The sequence below is a fragment of the Trichoderma citrinoviride genome, assembly GCF_003025115.1.
Source record: "Trichoderma citrinoviride strain TUCIM 6016 unplaced genomic scaffold BBK36scaffold_12, whole genome shotgun sequence".
Classification (NCBI taxonomy): domain Eukaryota; kingdom Fungi; phylum Ascomycota; class Sordariomycetes; order Hypocreales; family Hypocreaceae; genus Trichoderma; species Trichoderma citrinoviride.
Genome location: NW_020194720.1, coordinates 1390398 through 1411281, shown reverse-complemented (window position 1 = coordinate 1411281; position 20884 = coordinate 1390398). Strand labels below are relative to the sequence as shown.

Sequence of the window (20884 nt, the reverse complement as noted above, 5' to 3'; positions counted from 1 at the left end):
CCGACCCGGCGTATCAACAGAACTTGCTCCAATGGAAAGAAGGAGGAAGAAGGAAGAAGAAGTACTCGTAAATTGAAAAGAAAGGGCTCTCGGGTAACATACCTGAATCTTGCACATAGTATGACAACAAGGCACCAACTCTATAGGTAGGTGACAGCCTCTCGTCAAATCATCTCTGGAGACGAACTGTGTGCCTGGCGACACTTCATCCAAGCACAACACGAACCATCATTGCCATCCAAGACCTTGTCATCGTAGCATCAAAATTCCACCTCCCTCCCTCCCTGCCTCCTCCTTTGCGGCTGATATTCCCATGCTTTCGCTCTCCAATAAGAAGCAGACAAGAGTTACATGTAGTACAACCCTCGCACACAGGTAAGGCAGGCATTCAAATACTACCATCAACAAAGTTCCCTTTTGTGTTGTACGTACATGTAGCATCGAATTCAGCCCAGCGGAGCCTCAACACAAAACAACACAAATCTCCACCCCGTCGCAAAGACAGAATACGTACAGAGTACACAGTAAGAAGTAATACTTCATAGACGCTCATCCTTCATACACATACGCACATACACACACACACACACACATGTTATTGCATCTTCAAAAGGCCCGAGACACACACACACACAGTACTTTATTTCATGACTCCCAATAACGAACGACCCCAAATGGGCCGGGTGGCCGTGCGTGTCCTTCCTCTGTCCTCCAACACCGTGCTCTACCAACTGGAAATGAAAACGAGGAAAAGACGTCTTAATAAAGTTGCCGCGAGGCTAAAAACCTGTCCCTGACGCTTTAGACCAGAAACTGGCTCAGCACCTGCACCCTGGTCCGAGCCACCTCGGAGTCCTCGGCCATCTGTTGCATGATCTGAATCATCCGAGCTGCCGACGGTTCGTTAGCACAATGAATTGGACCGTTCCCGTGCGCGTAAACATGAGCTGATGGAAAGTCCATGGATGGGGGATTCCAAGATATACGATATGCCAGAAATGTAAAGTTGCACTTACTGATGTCTGCCTTGGCCCGAACAAACAACGGGTCTTTGGCCAGCAGCTCCTTGCCCAGTGGCTCCTTGGCCGCTTCTCGCAGGACGTTCCCTATACACAGAGCCTCGAGAAAAGCTCGGTGGTTGAACACCCACCAGACGCGAGCCTCGCTCTCCAGCAAGTTGAAGAGCAGGAAAAAGGAGCCGATGGCATCGTGAGCGGCCTCCAGCGTGCCCCGCACGTTGACCGGAACGTCCGGGCTCTCCGACGCGTGGACCAACATGAGGTTGTGAAAGTAGTTGCTCGTAAGAAACAGCGTTTGACGCACGACTCTCTTGTTTGTCCCCGCCAACGCCGTCAGGCTCTCAGTGTCCCACGAGCGAAAGACGTCCGGAAATGAGCGGTACACTGCTCGGAAATCGGCAATCAGCTTCGACTTGTGCCGCGCCGTCGCGCAAATGGGCACGTCGAGGGACCGAGGAGAGCATATCGTCTCCTGCACCAGGTTCGCCAGCGTCCACGAGCCCCGGATGTAGGCGTTGTCTGTTGGGTCGCTGCTGGCAATGGACGACCCGTGGTCGAGCAAGTCATCGACCGACACGTCAGTGTGCGTGGCGGACGGTGGCAAAGACAAAAGGACTGTCAGAAAAGTGTCCTGCAGTAAGACTGCCTGCCAGACCTTGCGTCTCTGCTGCTTCTCGAACGGACTAGCATCCGGCGTGACTGAGAGCAGAGTGCGGTTAGTTTGTGGCTTAGCACAGATGACAGGTAGACGACGGTGATGAATGGATGGATGAGGAGACGCGAGGGCCAAGGAAAAGGGGAACAGTTATCCCTTGCCTGGGGATGTGTGCGAATCTGACGTACCGATGTTGGGGTCACGATGCAAGCCCATGGCGTAGGCTTGCCGTATCAAGATTCCAGCAAATGCCCAGCCATCCGAAGCATGGTTGTCGTTGATGAGAAAGTACGTCATCAGAACCATGGCCTGGATGGACCGGATGGATGCCGTGCTGAGATAGGAGAACATCCGGAGGGCTTGGTTGCTGGCTGAAGCGTAAAACTCGGCCGTCTGCTTCCGCTCCTGCGCCGTTGTCGACGTGACAAACTGTGTGCCCAGCGCCAACATGACAAAGATTTGCGCGATAAACGCGGCATCGACCTGATGCTTCTCCGCCATGCTCATCTGCCAAAAGTGCTCGTAGTCGGCATAGAACGTCTGGCGGTGGATCATGGGATACACCGGATCGACGCATTCAAAGTACCGAGACAGCAGGATGTCGGCCTGGAGCTTCTCAGGAAGCACCGATATGACCTCGGGCAGGCCACCTTCGCATGTCCAGTAATTGGCAAAGGGATGCTCCGACCCTATGCCAAAGACATTGCTGGCAGTGGCCACAGAGTACGGGACGTTGGATAGCAAGCCGATGGAGAGGGCGACAGCGCCTCGGGACGGAGTGTCGCCGCTGCTGTTGGCGTTTCTGTCCGCGATGTTGGGGACGGGCAGCTGTCCATTCGCCCCGGCTTTCTTCTTCGGAGGCTTGGTCATGCGGCGCCCATTGGCCGCGGACCTCGACGTCTCCCTGCTCGAGAGGTTTCGTTAGAAATACAGTTGTGATTGTTCGTGGCGACGGCGTCAGACAACGGGTCAACTCACTCGATGACGTTGGCAACATGAGCATATATACATTCAGTCTGCCGCTTGATGCCTGCGAGGTTCAGCATTAGTCGGCAAGCCAAGTCGACATTCAAGGTTGGACCGACTTACATGCAAGACAATGTGGTCGCCCTCGATCGCACTGTCGGGGACAAGTCAGCCATGTTTCCCTTGTGTGACACACCCAGGTACGCCTTTGGGTGATTCCAAATAGCTGAGCTGGTGAACGTGGCCTGGAATCGGGGAACTGATACAGGAACAGGGCAGAGGGAGCAGACGAATGCAGGGGAACTCGTAGCACAGCGGACGGGCAGCGGCAGGTGAGGACACTCAAGAGTCGGTTCCACGGCCATTCATGACGCGGCAGGTACCCGAACTGGCTTGGTAGCTGGCACAAGATGCAGCTCGTGAGGAAGATGACGACAAGCGAATAGAAGGTACCTGTTGCAGACATGTAGTCGCAGTACTACCTAGTACCTAGTGGGAAGGGAGAAGTGTGAAAGGGGGGGGGGGAGAGGAACGGCCAGATCATGTCTCGCATCAACGGTAGAGCACGCACCTTTGTCTTTCGTTCGACGCACTCGTGGCACGACAGCGTGGGCTTGTTCCGCTTCTGCTTCTTCCTGGGCGGCCCACCCGCATGAGGCTCGGGCAGCGTGGCCTCGGCGTCGTGGGACACCATGCCGCGGTAGTCGAGCCCGCCGAGGCCTCCGGGATTGCCGCCGCCGATGACCGGCAGACGAAGGTTGCCCGGGACGGAGCCGGAGCCGGGCGACGCGACGGAGGCGTTGGACGCGGTCGCGGACGTCGGGGTCAGGGCCGCCGGCGGCATGGAGGCAGCGCCGCGTCCGACACCGCCGGCGACGGGCCTGCCGTGCTGCTGGAACAGCGACAGGTCCATCCTAGCACTGGCTGGACTCGCGCACTTCTGCAACTAACGTGCTCCCCCAGCAGGAACAAATAGCCGCCCCCTCCCAAGGCTCGTTCCGATGTCCGATGCCGATGCAGTGATCCCCCCCTATTTTGGGGGATGACGGCCGACGCTGGGAGAATAGCCGCGCGGGACTCTTCGCCTGGGGCCTGGCCTTGTTCCCGGCGAGCGAAGGCCTGCTTCTGCCGTCTGCTTCTCGTGCTCTCTCCTGTGCTGTGCGGTGCCTGCTCTGCTGCGTCAGCGGCTCTCGATCCGAGTCGCTCGCGCCACAGGACCCCCGGGAATAACAGCGTGGGAAAATCGGGGTCGTTGCTGTGCTTGGGGAGGGATTCAGTCTGGCGGTGGCCTCGTGGGTGTCGGATTTGAGCACTGGAAATAACCATTGTCTGTCAATGCTCAAAGGGGGGCGGATAGTCAAATAGGAGCGGGAAGGGTGGAGGAGACGCTTGGATTGGATGACGAGATGCAGATTCTATTTGGGGGCAAGGAAAAGTCCCGGTCAGTGGCCTCTCCAACCTCGCAGTCTCAGCCGCAGCGCACTAGTAGTAGTAGTTCATTCTTGCTGGGGTCTGCAGAGATGAGGGAGAGGAAGCGTGGATTCAACTTGATAGACTGGGGTATTAGAATAGGTGGTGAAGCAAAGGCTGGATTCCTGCGACTATCTTCGCGGCAACAGTTAATCCGCATGCGGTCGACAATCGAGGCATTGATTGCTCGGTGGCTGATGGGAGGGAAGGGAAATCTCGTCGGTATCCGGTACACGTTGTTGATATGGAGGCTACGCGTATTTGTTCGATCCGATCGAGTCCTCAGTACGCCATCGCCTGCCCTGGTGGCAGAATCGGCCCAATTAATGCGCCGCATAGGTAAGGTATTGGCTTCCCAGCCTGGACACAGTACAACCATAAGACACTTGACAACTGTTTACTCGAAAACAACCAAGGGAATAATAAAAAGAAATGTTAAAGTCGAGTGGACCGAGTTACACAACCGTGATATTCCCCTCTGGCCCAGATCAACAGATTGGACCGCCGATTGCTTGAGACGCGGACATTCTCAGCCTTGTTGCAGGGTAGCCATTTTGCCAGTTTATCGCGGCTTGGCGAGACAGGTCGCCAACAGAGTCACACTTGCTGCTGGGCAAAATAGTCCCAAAACTGCAAATCAAGCTAGATTCAACTGCTTCGAGCGCATATGATAGTTGTTGCTATTGCCATCAATTGCTATATCGTATACATTGTGTAACCTTGACGGGCCGAGGCAGCGAAATCAAGCCTATGACGAGCTCACCTGCTAACGAGCTCTGGTGGGGCTGGAGCTCCCCAGCTTCGATTAATCAGTGATAAGGTCCAGTAGCTCCGCCATCTTCATCTCCAACCTGTTCATACAGTCTCGCTTCATACGAGTACAAGAGATTGAGTCCAACACTCTCGCAGCGCTCGCAGCCCCATGAGCACCCTCACAGCGCCTGTCCGACGCACAACGCAGCTCCTCAACCACCTCACCCACACAATGGCCGCCCCGGAAGCGCCATGGCGCTCTGCCTTCCTGGCCCACGCCCAGCAGGCCGGCACGGCGACCTTTACCCTGAGCACGCTGCATCCGCTCGACAGCAACCAGTTCGTGCCCAGGGCGAGGACCGTCGTCTTTCGCGGCATGTGGGCGTCCCTGCCGGAGAATCCAAGAAACCCGGCGCCGCTCAACCCGGCCGCCTTCACCAGCGACATGCCGACCATCACGACGGATGTGCGCATGGAAAAGGTGCCGGAGCTGATGGCCAGCACACAGGAGCCGTCCGCGTCGTCAGGGGCACAGTCTGCTGCGGGAGGCCCCGTCGAAGCCGTCTTCTGGATGGAAAAGGCCAACGTGCAATGGCGCATCCGCGGCCGTGCCTACATCATCGGGCCGGACATCGACTCGGAGGCTGCCGCGCCCGTGAGAGCTGCTCTGCAGCCCTGGATGCGGGTTGTCGATGAAGGGAGGAAGGATGGCTGGAGCTGGAGCAGAGAGCTTACCGCCAGCTTTGGCAACCTGAGTCCCTTGATGAGAGGGTCCTTCCGGAATCCACTGCCCGGAACGCCTCTGACGCAGAAGCCAGAGCCAGGCCAGGGCTTGGGGCAGGAAGTGGACGATCTCCATGATGAGCTGGCGCGGAACAACTTTCGAGTGTTGGTCATCATGCCGGAAGAGATTGACCAGATAGACTTGTCAGACCCAAAGAGAGGTCGGAGGTGGAACCACAAGGTTGAGGTGTCCGGATCTGACATCTCTTGGAGAACGACGGAGCTTTGGCCATGAGGTGGAAATGCTTGACAAAAAGGAGTACGCAGCTGTGGCGGGCTTTCATCTTACCGTTCCTTAGGATACAACGACAGGGCATGACTTTAAGAGGCGCTTACACTCGATTGGGTTGCAACTTTGATGACACTAGACTATGGTTGAGTGGCAACTCTAATGACATTTGACTGCAGAAGCTCTCAAAAAATCAAAGGGGCTCCGTGGAGCATGATGTGACAGAATAAGCACGGCATCTGAATTCGGGACCTCGGCTCTTCTAGCATGCAGCCCAGCGCAGTTTCGGCATAGCACAGCAAAGAAAGGCCCGGATCAAGACGTCGTTGCTGTTGCATTGCATGGCTAGCAAGTGTGGCTATGGCAGAGCATTACTCGCTAGTTGATACAGCTCGCCGACCCGACAAGAGAAGTCGAGGACATAAGTTGAAACTGGCTAAACAAGTGCCCGAGTGACGGGAGCCATGGCGGAGATGACAAGCTCGTATAATCTCCTAAGGGCCTGCCAGATCGGTCCTGGGAAGAAGCTTGTTTTTTTCGGTGCCTGTGCCTTGGGATGCTGAGGCTGAGATGGAGTGTTGCCGGGACTTGGGAAGAGTCTAGAACGCTGATCATCACGGAGATGGAGGGGGACGATGGCCGATGTCTTATCATGTGGCATCATATCGAGCAGGTACGGAGGCAAGGAGGGTTGTACTATCGCCAAACTTTGGTTATCAATCGTCTGACTTGCCCAATTGGACATGCAGTATTGTGCTTGAAGCCATCATGACGGGTTCAGCCCGTCCATAGGCCCCTCCCTCACGCACTGGTCCGTTCCAAAGGACCTTGCATGCAAGATACTTGACCTGGCTGTATGCAAGGAGCTCGATCAGATGCGTACCTCGGATAGGTAGACGCACAGGCAAACCCTCCTCGGCGGCACATGCTTTCCGAATATTCGCTTCTCTTCGTTCCCATATAGGAGAGGAGAAGAAGTGGATGCTCTCACATGAACATTGTCGGTCCAGCCCTTGCAGAAGACAACAGTGGATGCTCTTACATGATCATCGTCGGTCCAGCCGGCGCCGTTACAAATCCGACAAGACTTGCTTCGTGGAGGCGGCGGAGCAGGACGGTGGTTCGTTGGCCATACCTTACCGTATTCCGTATCATTCTTCATTCTCTGCGGCCGGGCCGAGATGGGATGTTTATCCCAGGGTTCAAGCAAGGCTACCTGTCCCTATGCTCTTTGCCTTACACCGACATGCTCGACTGCCTTATCTTGTTTGAAAAGTTACACTGGAATTGGTAGCTCATGTCATACTTTTGGCTGTTGAAGGATGATATTGAGTTGGGGTAAAGTACGACATGATTTGATACGATATACGAGGGTTGGTAGACGCCGGGCATCAAAGACGCGCTCACTGATTGGTCCTTTTGCGAGACGGAGCGGGGGGGCAATCTGGGAAAACGGCGACTGCTGCAAGGTCGGAGATACTCGATCGTCGGCATACAACGGTAATGGGAGAAAAGGCTAAGCTTTTTCTTCTAGAGCTGCAGGGAAGACGATTTTTCTTTCTAGAGCTGCAGGGAAGCGGCACCGTTTTCCGTCCAGGGGGGGGAGTTGCGATTGTTGCCTCCTCTTTCGGCCTCGTTTGACGGGTCTGGACGTCCTCCCCCCTCCCATCCTGGCAGAGGCGAGTAAGTAATAGAGAAAGCAGAGAGAGAGAGAGCGAGAGCTGAAAAGTTGCGGCGAGGGAGAAGGAGAAGAAGTAGTAAGTAATGTAAGTAAAGTAATATCAGCGGACGTTGGCCGAAAGAATGGAGAAAAAAAAGAGGGAGCGGAAAATGAATCCCTCTTTTTCCGTCTTTTTCCTTGTTGTTGCATGTTGCGGCATTGAATTTTTGGGCAATTGGCCCGGATTTGACGGATAGGCACAGGATGGAACACTACGGAAGTAGGACAGTCGGACAGGACACGCGATCTTTTGGTAGGTGGTTAGCAAAGAGTCGGTATGGAATTGCATTTTCGCTGGCTGGATACTACATATATTGGGGGCTTGTTATTTTTGTTTTTCAATTGGGGGGGAGCTTCTTGTGAGACACTGGTTCAGGCGTGTCCATTTCAGCTGTGAGACAAGTAGGAGCCGGAATCCGACGAGGACTTGAATGCTGCTTTGTGTCTGAGAGTGGGATGCCAGGGGGGGTTGGGAGAGGAATGAGAGGTGCGGCGGAAATAGAAAAGATGGATAGGCTTCAATGGACTCGGGCAGACGAGGTCGATAGCCTAATCGAAACCATGGCCTCCCCATCTGGACATCTTGAGCCTCTTCTTTTTCTCTTTCTTTTCTGTTTTACTTTCCAGGGCACTTACACGGCCATACCCGCCCTATGAGAGAGACCCCGGTCACTTCGCACAACCGCCTCCGCTCTGAACGAGAACGAGGAAGCTCGGCCGCTGGCCCCCCTCCTGGTCCCCGTTTCTCAATTCCAAGGGAGGGTCCCCCGGATCACGGAATGCCAACGGCCTTTACTAGGTAGCGTTAGTGTAAGTGATGTTGCTCTATTATCGCATTACGAGAAAAAAGAGACAACAAGGCAGACACACACAAAGGAATTATTCCGCCAAAGATACGTGGACAGGCTTGTATGGAGAAACATGTACATTGTCTCCCAATGATGCTGCTGCTTCCAGTAAGGCGCCCATTTCGTGCTTTTCTGAGTCAAAGGAGAATTGGAGCGGCCGCACCATTATAGCATGGGGGAGCATCTTACTGGCCTGGTGTTGTGTAAGGTAAGGCATGTAGTATGTATGTATGTGTGTTGTGTGTAGCCCAGCCCGTTGCAATGCGGCACTCAGTATTAAAGGGCACGACAGAGAAAGAGAGAGGACTCTTCTTCTTCTTTATCTTTCTGGGGTTTTCCTTTTCTTCTCGTCTTCATTCCCCTCATTCCTTCTCTCCCTTTGCCTCTTTTACAGAAAAGTCTCTCTCTCTCTGTCATCTCTCTCTCTCTCATACGTACTCTGACGCGCGGCTCTCGTTGCATGTCGTACAGCTTTATTGAATACTTTGTTTAATACCTGCATTCTTTCTGCGCGGGCCAATTCTAGGCTTCTTTATTAAGCTTAATCATTCTTTTTCTCTTACGCAATCCTTCCTTATTCTCATTTTTTTTTGCCATCGAGCGTGTTGCCTGCGCTGCTTTTGTTTCTTGGGTCCCTCGAGTGAACGGGGGTTCTCTTTTTGGCGCATCACGAGTTACACTTACACACGAACCGGCGGGCGGTTATTTCGGCTGCCTAGAAATCGAAAGAGGGCCACAGCCACAGCGATGCGCGGCCTCAGCAAGGCGGCGACGCTCGTGTTGGCGCCAGCGGCGGTGTTGACGAGGCCTGTGCCGACGAATCCTTCATCACGAGGTGTGTAGATATTGCAAGTTGAGATGAGGGAGAAAGGAGGGAAGCATGAGAGAGAGAGTGAGCGGGAGAGCGAGAGAGCGGCTGGGTACACCATCCGGACGCTGGGAGCATCACTTACAAACGTTCATCTGCCGACAGTTTACTGACCTGTTCCATTTCCTTTCCACTCAAACAGATGTCCCGACCGAATCTGCCTTTTCCGTTGCCGTCTATGTAGACACGAGCGCCTCCGGACACACAGGGACGACTGACCAGACTCTGGTAAGAATGACACCAGAAATCCCCCGTGGCCGCGATGAGATGCAAACTGACACCCAAAAAGGTCTTCAACCTCGACATCCAGGAAGCCCCCGAAGCCTGCGCCCCCGCCAACGTCCGTATCGACGGCTTCCTCCTCGCGCAGGATGACACCGGCGCCGGCCAGGGCACCTTCGCCTCCCTGGACGGCCACACCGTCACCGCGAGCTGGAACTTTTCCTGCAGCGAGCGCACCAAGACGCGCCGCCGCCTGCCGCCGTGGGACCAGGACCTCGCCTTCACCATCATGTCGCTCGACGGCGAGGCCGTCCCCGCGACGGCGTCCTTTGTGACGAGCTTCCGGCAGCAGGCGCCCGTCAAGGTGTACGACATTGGGGGCGACGCCGTGGTGTACACGACGGAGGGGCATGCGCCTTCTCGGCAGCACCAGAGGAGGCTCTTGGACCGCATCAAGAGCATCACCGGCTTGCCCGAGGTGGACTGCGAGACGAGGGCGGACGTGGGCGACATCGTTTCGCTCGAGACCCAGATGCGTGACCTCGGCGAGCGCATCAAGGTCAAGCAGAGCAGGATCCTGGACAGGCTGGGCATCAGGGTGCCGACGCCGACGCCGGCGTTGAACATGCAGGGCTTTTACCAGACGGCCAAGCTGGCGTCTTCGACGTTGCGGGGGACGATGGAGCACTGGCTGGGTTCGGTGCTGGGCTTTCCGGTGTTGCGGTATGATGATTACCGGCATCGTCATCAGCCAGGGCAGCAGCTTGCCCATCCGGAACACAGGGACGATGGGCTTGTGGTGAGCATGCAGGTGGACGGCCAGGGGGGACAGCACTTCTACTACTACCGGGACGAGGCCGATTCCAGCTCTACGCGACTTACACCCACGCCTCCTCCAAGGGTAAAAAAAAAAAAAATACCAGACTTGTCCTATCTCTCCTATCGAATGGTAAAGAGTGCTAATTGTGTGTGGGAAAACAGAACGTCAGCTACCTCCCCCTCTTCGCAATCATCTTCACCTTCCACCTCGCCCTCTACTTCGTCCTCCGCTCCATCCGCCAGCGAACGCCCTCCCGCTGCTCTTCACAACAGACCCCCAGCAGCCATCACCATCGCCGCAGCACGCAACGACAACAACGCTCCAGCAGCAGCAGCGGCAGCAGCAACGAAGAACAACAACAACAAAGCACCGCGAGTCTCCTCCGCGAGAGCGTCAGAGACCTCTTTCGCTCGAGACGCAATGAGTTTGAGGAGGTGGTTGACGAAAAGATGCGCCTGAGGATGATGTATGAAGACGAGTATAATAATGCTGCAACAACAACAACTTCGATGGAGGACGAGCTGGCGTCTTTCCAGGAGGCTGCTGAGCTGTTTGGCGGCGTGGTGGCTGCTCAGGCGAGGCCAAGGGAGGAGGAAGGGGGCGGTGATGACGACGATGATGAAGATGGGCGGCTGCCGCCGAGGTTTGCGGAGAATGTGAGTCCGCCTGCGTATGACGAGGTGCACAAGGGGGGCGTGTGGTGAGGAGAAGGCGCCTGGTGGCTGTTGATTGTTGCGTTTGTGTGTCTTGTGTGTGTGTGTGGTTTTGGCGAGGCGGTGATTTTGGTCTTTGGAGGGAGGAGACTCGAGAAGGGGTTTCTTTGATGAGCAGTGCAATACTAGTACTTCTCTGAGTCAACCCGTGGCGAAACATGTCCTGCTCGGACAAGGACGTTTATACACCATTCCGAGGGACAACATGAAGCGAGCATACGATAGAGCAAGCTTTCCGAAACCTCTTTAATACATAGAATAACTTTAATCGACAAAAGGCTCGCAGTATTTCACCAACGCTATATTACACCATCCTCTCAAGACAAAGTTGATTCATATACACCCCAAATCCAGTGTGTCTACCCATGTATAAACCTGCAAAAGTTCCTCCCTATCCTCTCCACCCCCTCGTCCAACCCCCACCCCTTGACCTCGCACACGAACCGATACATGTCCTCCAGCAGCGCCTCCGCCTCCTCGCCCGCGGCGTGCATGTCGCTCTCCACGAGGACCCTGTCGTCGGGCACCGCCCGCACGACGCCCGCCAGCTTGTCCTTGCCGCCGCCGCCGCTCATGTTGACGCCCGTGGAGAAGGAGGCGAAGATGGTCGAGGGCACGGCCGGGTGGAACCACTGCTTGAGCATGTCTGCGCTGCCGCTGTACGAGTGGAGGCATATCCGTGGGGGAAAAGGTTTGCCACCGACGCTCTTCTCCTCCTTCTTCTTCTTTGCTTTGCTGCCGTCGTTGTTGTCTGAAGCGGTTTCATCATCATCATCGTCGTCGTCGTCGTCTGAGCTTTCTTCGGCGCCGGGAGCTATCCTCTTGTTGTCCCTTCGAGACAAGACCTTCTTCTCATGGCCCTTCCAGCAGGCCGCTATCGTGTCGTACAGGACGCCGTGAGCCTGCACGCCATGGACGCTGACGGCCCTCCCCATCTCCCCCGCCAGCCGCAGCTGCGCCTGCAGGACGGCCTGCTGGTGCTGCATCCGCACCCGGAAGGGACTGAGGAGGCGGCCCTCGCGCCCGCCAGGGGTGAGATTCTCGTCGCGGGAGTAGTCATCATCGCCGGGGGGTCGCTGTTGAGGCAGGCGAAAGCCCTTGTCGAGCCCGACTTCGCCCACTAGGGCGAGAGGGAACGAGGTGAGATACTCCCGGGTAGATGCGATGAGGGATGAGAGGGGGGTCGGTGTCGGGAGGGAGGAGAGAAAGGATCGATCCTCTGGCTTTGGAGAGAGAACGGCCATGTAATGGTTGATTTTGGCATCTTCTTCTTGCTCTGCAGAGGCGTCGTGACCCTCGGTGCTGCTGCTGGAGGGTCTGTAGTTGTACGTGGGGTTCTGGACGGTGTCGTCGTAGAGCTGGTAGGAGAACCAGGGGTGCCAGCCAAACGCCGGGACGACTTTGCATGCTTTGGGTGCTGAAGAATCCGACTCCGAGTCTGGATCTGTAGCTTTTACGCCGTGCTCGGCTGCTACGTCGGCGACGAGCTGCTGGTCCTGCGAGCGGGTGGCCATGATGGCGAGGACGCGCGTGCGGAGAGCGGCGACGGACGACGGGGAGAGGGAGGCCATGGTGTCGGTTGGGTGGCAGTGGGCGTCGTAGGCGCCGAGGTGCCAGGGGAAGGGGTCATTGCGGGCTGCTGGTTTGGGTGGTGGTGGCGAGGCGGTGTCTTGATCTTGCTGGCACATGGTGCTTGATGATGATGTGCTGGGGTGTATGTATCACGATGAGATGCCGGTGGTGGTTTGTCAAGGTGAAGAAGTTGGCGAATAGTGTGATGGGGTGTATCAAAGATGGGGAAGTCGATGAGGTGTTTTGCTGGTGTTGTCAAGATCGAGGTGAGGCCATCGCGAGTCTCGTCTTTTCACCCGGACGGATATGAGGCGGTGTTTTATCAGGTCATGATTTTCATCCAGTTGCATCATCAATCCATCAATCAACAACTCCAGTCCAGACGTCGTCAAACAGAAACTTGTGGAGAAAGCGGGGAGAAGCTGCCGTCTGCCGGCGATCCACATCCGTAACCGCAAATCTCATCTCATCTCGTCCGATCTCGTTCAAGGCTGTTATCGATTGTCATCATCTAGTCTGCCTTATACTCAACTCACAATTTCGTACAAGACTTCATATCGTCAACTGCATCGTCTCGCCCATCTTCATGTATCCGAATTGACCACTCTTCACAAGTCTCGGTAACTGCTTATCCTGACTGACGCAAAAGCTTCGATCCCACCCCCCCTGGAATATTAAGCTCCAGGCCGCCACGCCGCTTCCCCGCACCGGCCATTGAATCATGGGCGATGCCGACGCTCTGAGCTTTTGGATGGATCATGATAGAGCTACATCTACATACTGTGCATATCGGCTGTGACAAGGTTCTTCTGTAGAGATTTCATCTCGTTCCGGCCAGTTCGCTCTTTCAATAAGTTTCAACTCTTGAATAAAACAATTAGTGTGCCCAGAAGCATGTGATATTCACACATTCCAGCCTCATCATCAGTAATCCCCATCTCAGCCATCTCTCACCACCGCAATCTGCCCCAGTTTGGCGGTCCAGCCCCCCCTTATCCCAGCAGATGCCACACCTTGACGCCTCCAAAACTTCGACTAATCCAACATCTTTGAAGCAGCCACAAATTCATGCCTCCCCCCCTTCCCTCCTTTCCGCATCCATCCTTCAGCACAATCCCCGGCCTGTTCCTTATCTTGCTCCCTGATTGACTGAACTGACCCACTACTTAATCCGTGCTGCCGGTTGCTCATCGTTTTCGTTCCTCTCGCCTTTGTTTCAACGCCATGTCCCCGGATTTTCTGTGCTACAACTGTGCTGCATACATCTCGTTTCAGTTCCCTTTCTATTTCTTCTTGTCTTCTCTTCTTCTTCTTCTCTTATCTCCATCCCGTCTTTCTTTGCTTGTGTCTTTGTTGTCACTCATCAGCAATTCTCTGTCCCTGGCGTGTCGCGTTCTGTGTTAAAAGCACCGTCCACGTCTACATTCCTATTTACTTCGACATCAACATCAGCATCGACGTCAACATCAGCATCAATACAACAACCTCAGCTTCACCACGTCAAACCCGCCATGTCATGATCCGCCAACTCCTCGCCCGCCTCACGTCCATCCTCCTGCACCCCATGGCCCTCCTCAACCCCCTCTACGCCTTCGTCGTGCCCTTCCTCCTCGTCACCACCATCCCGCTCGCCGTCTTCGCCGGCATCACCACCACCTTCGCCTTCTCCATCCTCATCCTGCGCGTTTTCGTCGTCTACCTCGACATCGCCCTCTCCCTCGTCTCCCAGTCCCTCTCCCACCTGACCGAGAGCAGCGCCGCCAAGTTCCACCACCCGCGCCGGCCCTCGTCCTCCTCGCCCTCGTCCTCCTCCTCCGTCCACAGCCGCACCAACAGCGTCAGCCCCTCCGCCTCGTCCACGCTGCTCAAGCGGCAGCACAACAGCCGCCGCCGCCGCCTCAGCTCCTCCGTCTACTCCGCCGGCTCCGCCACCCCCGCCAGCGACATCGGGCTCGGCCTCATCCCCAGCGTCGGCGCCGAGCGCGACTTTGAAGGCGTCGGCGGCTGGCGTCTGGGCGGCGGCGACGACGACGACGATGACGACGATGCCTGGACCACCATCAACTCCCGCCTCGAGCTGCACGACCGCAATCACCGCCGCAGCCTGTCCGGGGGCCCGGCGGCCGCAGCAGCGGCGGACACCGGCTTCCTCATGATGAAGGGCCGCGCCAGGAGCCCCGAGCAGAGGCTGACGCCGGCGTCTCCGAATAGCTCCAAGGCGCGAGCGCCCTCGGCTCCGCGTCTGATGGGCGGCTCCAGCCAGACCGACAGCTATTTCCCCATGATTACGTCTTCCAAGGCAATCAAGCGGAGCACCAACTAGCTGCGTGTTGATGGGACGATGACTGACTGGCACGAGAAAAATGATCAAAAATGGACCGTGAAATGGGCCGGGATCCAGATGTGGTCTGAGGTTTCACAGCAGCTATGGCTGTTGTGTACCCAGTCTGCTTGGACGATGGATTTGCTTTTGAATGCTTTTCGGCACGCGGAATGGATGGTTATGCAATTTGGCGTTTACAAGGGAGCGCATGGCGTACATTTCATGTTGTACATCAGACTGTGAGGATACTGCTGCCTCCAACTCTTCTTTGTTCGCCATGATGAGATTAATACATACACGACCATCTCATATGTGATATTCATTGATTTCAAATACCGTAGCCACCTTCGATCGTATAAAAAGACCTCAACGCCGTGTCCAGACAATGCCCTTCCAACTCCCCAAGACGAATGGTATCTTCCCAAAAGCAAAACACAACAAATTCAAAATCCAACAATCAAATGCCAAATCCCACCACCCCTCACAGCGTCTGCCAAAAGTAATTCGCGTAAAAGTACCGCGAAAACTTCTTATCCAGATTCACCACATGCACATCCCCCTTGCGATCATTCCTCACCACCGCCCTCGCCCACTCCCCATCCTTGTCATCCCTCTCAATCTCAATCCCCAGGCTCCGATACACCTTCAGCCTCAACAGCACCTCGTCATCCACGGGATCCCTCCTCCGCCCCTCCTCGGACCCGTCCACGCCCTGCAGCTCCAGCTCCTGCAGCCGCGCCGAGAGGTCGGCCGCCTGCTGCGCCAGCCGCTCCGCCTCCATCTCCGCGTCCGAGGCGGCCTTGGCGACGCGGAACTTGTGCGTGTCGAGGCGCGCAATGGTGGACGCGTGGTCGGCGGACGAGTGCGAGGCGGCCAGCTCGTCGTGCTGCGCGTTGATGGCGTTGAGCTGCCGGGCGAGCCTCTTGAGCGTGGCGTCGCTGTCGCGGACGTGCAGCTCGCGGGCCTGCTGGAGCGTCGACAGGGACTCGGCGATGCGGCTGACGGCGAGCTTGTCGGGCTGGATGTTGAAGTTGTTGATGGTGTGGTGGATGAGCTGGGGGGCAGCGTCAGTCAGCATGTGCTTGCATGTTGTCTGCAAAAGAAACCGATTCCGTCGAAACGTACCGTGGCTGGGTCCTCGGCGAGAAGCATCGTGGCGGCGTTGCAGTGCAATCAGCAGGTTGTTATGTGTAGGTTTCTCCAAGAAAGAAAAAAAGATTGATCTCCAATGTTCGTGATTCAACTCGTCAGGGTCTTGGTGAATCCTCTTCCAGATCTAAATCAATCTTGACCCAAAAAGTATACGAACCTTCTCCCCAGTTCCGTCGCCCGGGACAACCCCCCTTCCGCCCCAATCAAAGCCACACCTCTCGCCTCCCCCCAAAGATCAACGTCATCCCCAGCCACACCTCGAACACCCAGCCACAATACGGTAGCTTGCCTTTGCCTTGCGAAAAAGAAGGGCAACTTATGACCTTCTGATTTCCCTTTGACAACAAAGCCAAACCGCATTCGCAAAATCTCACGAGACCTCCGGCAAATCATACTTCTTTTCGCTTTTGCTCCTTTAGCTGACTTTTGCACACCTTTGCTCCTTTGCACATTTGTTCCTCTTCACTCGAATCTTCGACCTTGCTGAGGTTTGGCACGAGCGAAAGCGAACTACGACCGACATCGTCATCTTGCGCCTCTACCTCGGCTCCCCCCATCCTTCAGCTCGAAACAAACCCGACGACTCCCTTTTGCGCCGCCTCCATCCACAACATAACCAAACCGCCCAGCATGGTCACAGAACTTCCCTGTAAGTCGACCTCTCCCTGTCCTGCTTCTAGCAATCTGCAGCTACGGCATTCCTTCTGCCATGCCGAAAAGCGCAAATACAACTCTAGACCCAAGTCGGAAGAGACAAGTCAGCTAACTGCCTTTGCTTCTTCCAAACAACAGACGCCCTCGACGCAGAGACGTTCGTTTCTCCCTCCCCCGTCGCAACCATACTCAATCACAACCCAAGCTAAAAACGCCATATAGGCCTCTGAACCCCTCAGAGCTCAGCGTCCTGCGCGCCCAATTCGAGAAGGAAGGCGAAATGGTCGGCGTCCAGACCAAGTTCAACTACGCTTGGGTACACATCCCTCTCTCTCTCTCTCTCTCCCTCCCCTTCTCCAGTCATCCTCCACTCCTCAAACACTCAATATCAAATCCAACACTTCAGCTGACGCAAATGGCAAACGCAAAAAAGGGCCTTGTCAAATCAAACAACCGCAACGACCAACAGCTCGGCGTCCGCCTCCTCTCCGACATCTTCCGCGTCTCCCCCGAGCGCCGCCGCGAGTGCCTCTACTACCTCGCCCTCGGCAACTACAAGCTCGGCAACTACGGCGAGGCCCGCCGCTACAACGACCTCCTCCTCGACAAGGAGCCCGCCAACCTCCAGGCCACCGACCTGCGCCAGCTCATCGACGACAAGGTCGCCAAGGAGGGGCTGCTCGGCGTCGCCATTATTAGCGGCATTGGCATCGCGGCCGGTGTTGTCGGTGCGTTTCTGTTGAGGAATGCCAAGAGGAGGTGAAACCTGAAATGGACCAGAACAGACAAGGACCGTCCTGCCGAGGAGCGTTTAATATGGCGATGACGCAGATTGTTATGATATAAGAAACAAAACTCAGAGAGAAAAAAAAACTGTAAACACGACGAAACAGAAATGTCGAACGAAGAGAGGGAGTAAGGTGGTACGGAGATTAACTGATTTAGTCACTTTCAGTACCTAAGAAGATTGTCATGGCGGGATCGCAAAGGACTCTGGGAAACACTCTTCTCTTTTGTTTGTCACTTCAAACCACATACTTATACATGAGCGATTCGCACTTGGATGTACAAAGAACACAACTACTCCTCAATACGCACACGATGCCTAACATTACGAAACGATCAAGCATGCCTACTCTTCACAGCGCATGGGCACGCATCTTTAGTAAAAATGAAAATACAGACACAAAATCAAAACTAGCTAGGAAATTACGACAAACAAGCCTAGACATACCATCGCGTGTTGAGACGTCAAGCACACGACTAAAATACAACAGTTGCTGATTCAACCCTCCTCCAGCCATCCATTTGCTCCAGTCAAATTCAAATCCGCAGTCCGCTGCTCCATCCAGACAGGCAACCAGGGGGGCTATCCGAAGGCATGGCGAGTGGAAAAGACGGAGACGCAGGGTATTTTCGGCCTTATCTTGCCCGACATAGATTTCAAAGGAAAGCGTAAGTGTGACGATCGTAGGAAATGAATAATGAGTGACTTTTCGCACGGCGGCCCCAACCCTCCCAACAACTGTGCCAAAGGCAGGGGGGCAACCCAGCACTGCTTGCGGCCTCTCCTCCCCAGAGCATCCGCCCTGTCCGATCCTGCAAGACTCATGGGACGCCAACAGGTAAAGGTCCAAAGACCGAGAGGAGCTACCCAGCTGTACTTGGCCGCGACCACCATACCAAGTCAAGATTTGAAATGCTTCATAGTCCTGCACTTCTCCATGCTGCATGACCAGTTATCATTAACAAGGTTCTTTTCCTTGCCCACCCTTCCGGAAGACAAAGCTTTTCTTGGCGGCGATTATACGAGTTTATGATTAAAATAAAGTGACGAGAAGGAGGCGACAAAAAGAAACAAAGAATCGAAAAGGGGAAAAGGAAAGGCGTCGAGCAGATATTGTATGGACATCATGGATATTCTGATATGGATCGTGCGGGTGGTGATTCGCAACTCGGGGGAGGGGGGCAATCGGGCGGAGGACCACTGGCCGTCCGTTTATCGCAGTGAGAATCCCTTTCGCTTGCCCTCCTTCTCTATCGGCCGCCCGCTCTCGATGCGCTGCTTCTTGTCCTCGAGCTCCAGGCGCTGGCGGTCGAGCTGCTCCTTCATCTCCCGGTGGCGTGCGTAGAGCTCCTCCTCTGACTGCTTGAGCTTGCTCTCCTTCTCCGCCACCTTCTGCTGGAAGACCATCTTCATCTCGGCCTCCATCTTGGCGAGCTTCTGCTCGTGCAGGGCGCGCTCCTCCTCCTGCTTGACGGCAGGGTTGACCTCCTTGAAGACACTAGGATCTTGCGAAACACCCATGGCCAGCAGCTTGTCGGTTCTGTAGTTCTCGTACAGGTTGTTGTTGGTGTGCTCCTTGAGCTCCTCCATGTGCGTGCGGATGAGCATCTGGCGGAGCTTGACAAAGTCGCAGTGCTCCTCGTTGTCGACCTCGATGATACCCCAGGGGTACTCACGTCCGCGGACCTTGCGGCCGTCGGCAGTCTTGATCTCGTTCGTGGCGCCAACAACGGCGAAGGGGACCTTGGACATGATCTCGTTGTTCTCGGCAATCGTCTCCTCGTCGTCGAGCTCATATCGGGGACCCTCGAAAATCTGGATGCCGTGGTACTTGATGTCGGCCAAGATCTGGAGGTCGAGTCAGCAACGCCATTCACCACACAGACGTGTAGAGGGGACCATCTTCACTTACTCGTGCCTTGAAGCTGACAATCTCCTCGTCCGTCAGGGTGTCGGACTTGGCAATGACAGGGATCAAGTTGACCTTGGTGTGGAGACGGCGCATAACCTCAATGTCGAGAGGCTTGAGGGAGTGGCCGGTGGGCTGGATGAAGAAGACACAGGCGTGAATTCGGTTGTCAACAATGTTCATTCGGTTGACCTTGTTCTCGGCATCCAGGTAGGCGTCGAAACGCTGCTCAATGTTGTCGACAATGGGTCGCCAAGACTCATCGTTGTTAACGAAGTCGCCAAAGCCGGGGGTGTCAACAACGGTCAGACGCAGACGAACGCCGGCCTCCTCGATATCGGCGCTGATGGACTGGATGGTGACAGTCTTGGGGATGATGTCCAGGCTGGGCGCCTTGCGCTCCTTGGGAGGGTACAGGGAGGTGTTGAAGAGAGTGTTGACCAGGGTCGACTTGCCCAGACCAGACTCGCCAACAACCATCACGTTGAAGTTGAAGCCCTTTCGCACACTCTTACGGTGCCACTGGTTGGGGAGGTTGGCGAATCCAACATAGCCGGTCAGCTTTCGTCGAACGATGTTCTTGTTGTCAGAAGCAGCCGCGCCTGCTGCGAGCATGTTAGAATTACGACCAGCAGTAGGTAACCGCGTCAGAACATACCGGGAGCTGGCGAGGCAACGCCCTGTGGTGAATCGGCACCGTTGGAAGCTATTCAGACCAAACGTTAGCTGCTGGATCTCCAATGCTGAAAGATGTAAAAACAGGGCATGGCAACGAGGCAGGAGGGCTAGGCGCTGGCTTCTGACTGGAGAACTCAGTTGCTTGGCTCTCAACCGTGTTTGGCGGGTTGGTGTTCCAAGAACATGATCTCGTCGACCGGTCAGAGCTCCGAATGTCCCCGTCCGACACCACGGCCGATTTTATTGGACCCGAGTACAGCTCTTCGAAAGACATGGGGCTCCAGGGTCCAAGTCTGGGCGGCTCTTCAACCTCCAGCATGCTGCGATAGCGGCGAATGGCGGCAGTAACAGAGGCAGGCACCGAGAAATGGACAGTGGGAGTTTGCCCGTCTGGCAAGCTGCTCAGCCGCTTCGTCGCTTGGGCTTGGGCTGCAACCTGCTCCAGGGCAACCATTGCGGGCGTCATGGCTGTCTTGTCGAGCTGGAGGCTGCGAGCCCGCGCCCTGACGTGGTGGACCAGATCGAACGTCATGACGGGTTGCCAAAGTCGGATATAAGGAATTTGTACTTGAAGCAACGGAAATGTTGTTTTGCCCAAAAAAAAGCGACCCAAGAAACAGTAGATGGCGAGCAACGGATGTGATTACGGGAGGGAACACGCGAAGGACTGGTTGTGCGTGGGATGAAGAAGAGAGGACAAGAGGCGCTCGTGTTTTGTGTTGCTCAGGCCCGCTGCCGTGGTG

At 55.5% G+C, this 20884-nt stretch overlaps 8 protein-coding genes across 8 annotated transcripts; 4 read left to right on the top strand and 4 right to left on the bottom strand.

Annotated features, from left to right (window-relative positions):
- Nucleotides 1-801: 801 nt before the first annotated feature.
- BBK36DRAFT_1125105 (hypothetical protein) lies at nt 802-3334 on the bottom strand (the record flags this gene model as incomplete). The annotated part of the gene is made up of 6 exons (XM_024891240.1): nt 802-890; nt 1017-1718; nt 1863-2578; nt 2653-2704; nt 2764-2794; nt 3212-3334. The coding sequence occupies 6 exons, from the start codon at nt 3332-3334 to the stop codon at nt 802-804; spliced, it is 1713 nt and encodes a 570-aa protein (XP_024747301.1).
- A 1761-nt stretch (nt 3335-5095) lies between these two features.
- Nucleotides 5096-5881, top strand: BBK36DRAFT_1161926 (hypothetical protein; the record flags this gene model as incomplete). Its single annotated transcript, XM_024894409.1, has 1 exon — nt 5096-5881. The coding sequence occupies one exon, from the start codon at nt 5096-5098 to the stop codon at nt 5879-5881; it is 786 nt and encodes a 261-aa protein (XP_024747300.1).
- A 3309-nt stretch (nt 5882-9190) lies between these two features.
- BBK36DRAFT_22472 (hypothetical protein) lies at nt 9191-11057 on the top strand (the record flags this gene model as incomplete). Its single annotated transcript, XM_024897941.1, has 4 exons — nt 9191-9278; nt 9454-9539; nt 9601-10434; nt 10515-11057. 4 exons carry the CDS (start codon nt 9191-9193, stop codon nt 11055-11057), a joined length of 1551 nt encoding a protein of 516 aa, XP_024747299.1.
- Nucleotides 11058-11425: 368 nt separating this feature from the next.
- On the bottom strand, nt 11426-12697 carry BBK36DRAFT_1095811 (Metallo-dependent hydrolase; the record flags this gene model as incomplete). Its single annotated transcript, XM_024889080.1, has 1 exon — nt 11426-12697. A coding segment is annotated over one exon (1272 nt), but the record flags the coding sequence as incomplete, so codon positions are not given.
- A 1457-nt stretch (nt 12698-14154) lies between these two features.
- BBK36DRAFT_1181122 (hypothetical protein) lies at nt 14155-14961 on the top strand (the record flags this gene model as incomplete). Its single annotated transcript, XM_024896237.1, has 1 exon — nt 14155-14961. The coding sequence occupies one exon, from the start codon at nt 14155-14157 to the stop codon at nt 14959-14961; it is 807 nt and encodes a 268-aa protein (XP_024747297.1).
- A 477-nt stretch (nt 14962-15438) lies between these two features.
- On the bottom strand, nt 15439-16113 carry BBK36DRAFT_144715 (Spc24-domain-containing protein; the record flags this gene model as incomplete). Its single annotated transcript, XM_024897515.1, has 2 exons — nt 15439-16015; nt 16087-16113. 2 exons carry the CDS (start codon nt 16111-16113, stop codon nt 15443-15445), a joined length of 600 nt encoding a protein of 199 aa, XP_024747296.1. The 3' UTR covers nt 15439-15442.
- Nucleotides 16114-16743: 630 nt separating this feature from the next.
- On the top strand, nt 16744-17530 carry BBK36DRAFT_7217 (mitochondrial fission 1 protein; the record flags this gene model as incomplete). The annotated part of the gene is made up of 4 exons (XM_024898539.1): nt 16744-16762; nt 16906-16924; nt 16990-17083; nt 17201-17530. 4 exons carry the CDS (start codon nt 16744-16746, stop codon nt 17528-17530), a joined length of 462 nt encoding a protein of 153 aa, XP_024747295.1.
- A 1092-nt stretch (nt 17531-18622) lies between these two features.
- Nucleotides 18623-20673, bottom strand: BBK36DRAFT_1181109 (septin; the record flags this gene model as incomplete). Its single annotated transcript, XM_024896236.1, has 3 exons — nt 18623-19402; nt 19467-20068; nt 20268-20673. 3 exons carry the CDS (start codon nt 20671-20673, stop codon nt 18767-18769), a joined length of 1644 nt encoding a protein of 547 aa, XP_024747294.1. The 3' UTR covers nt 18623-18766.
- Nucleotides 20674-20884: the final 211 nt, after the last annotated feature.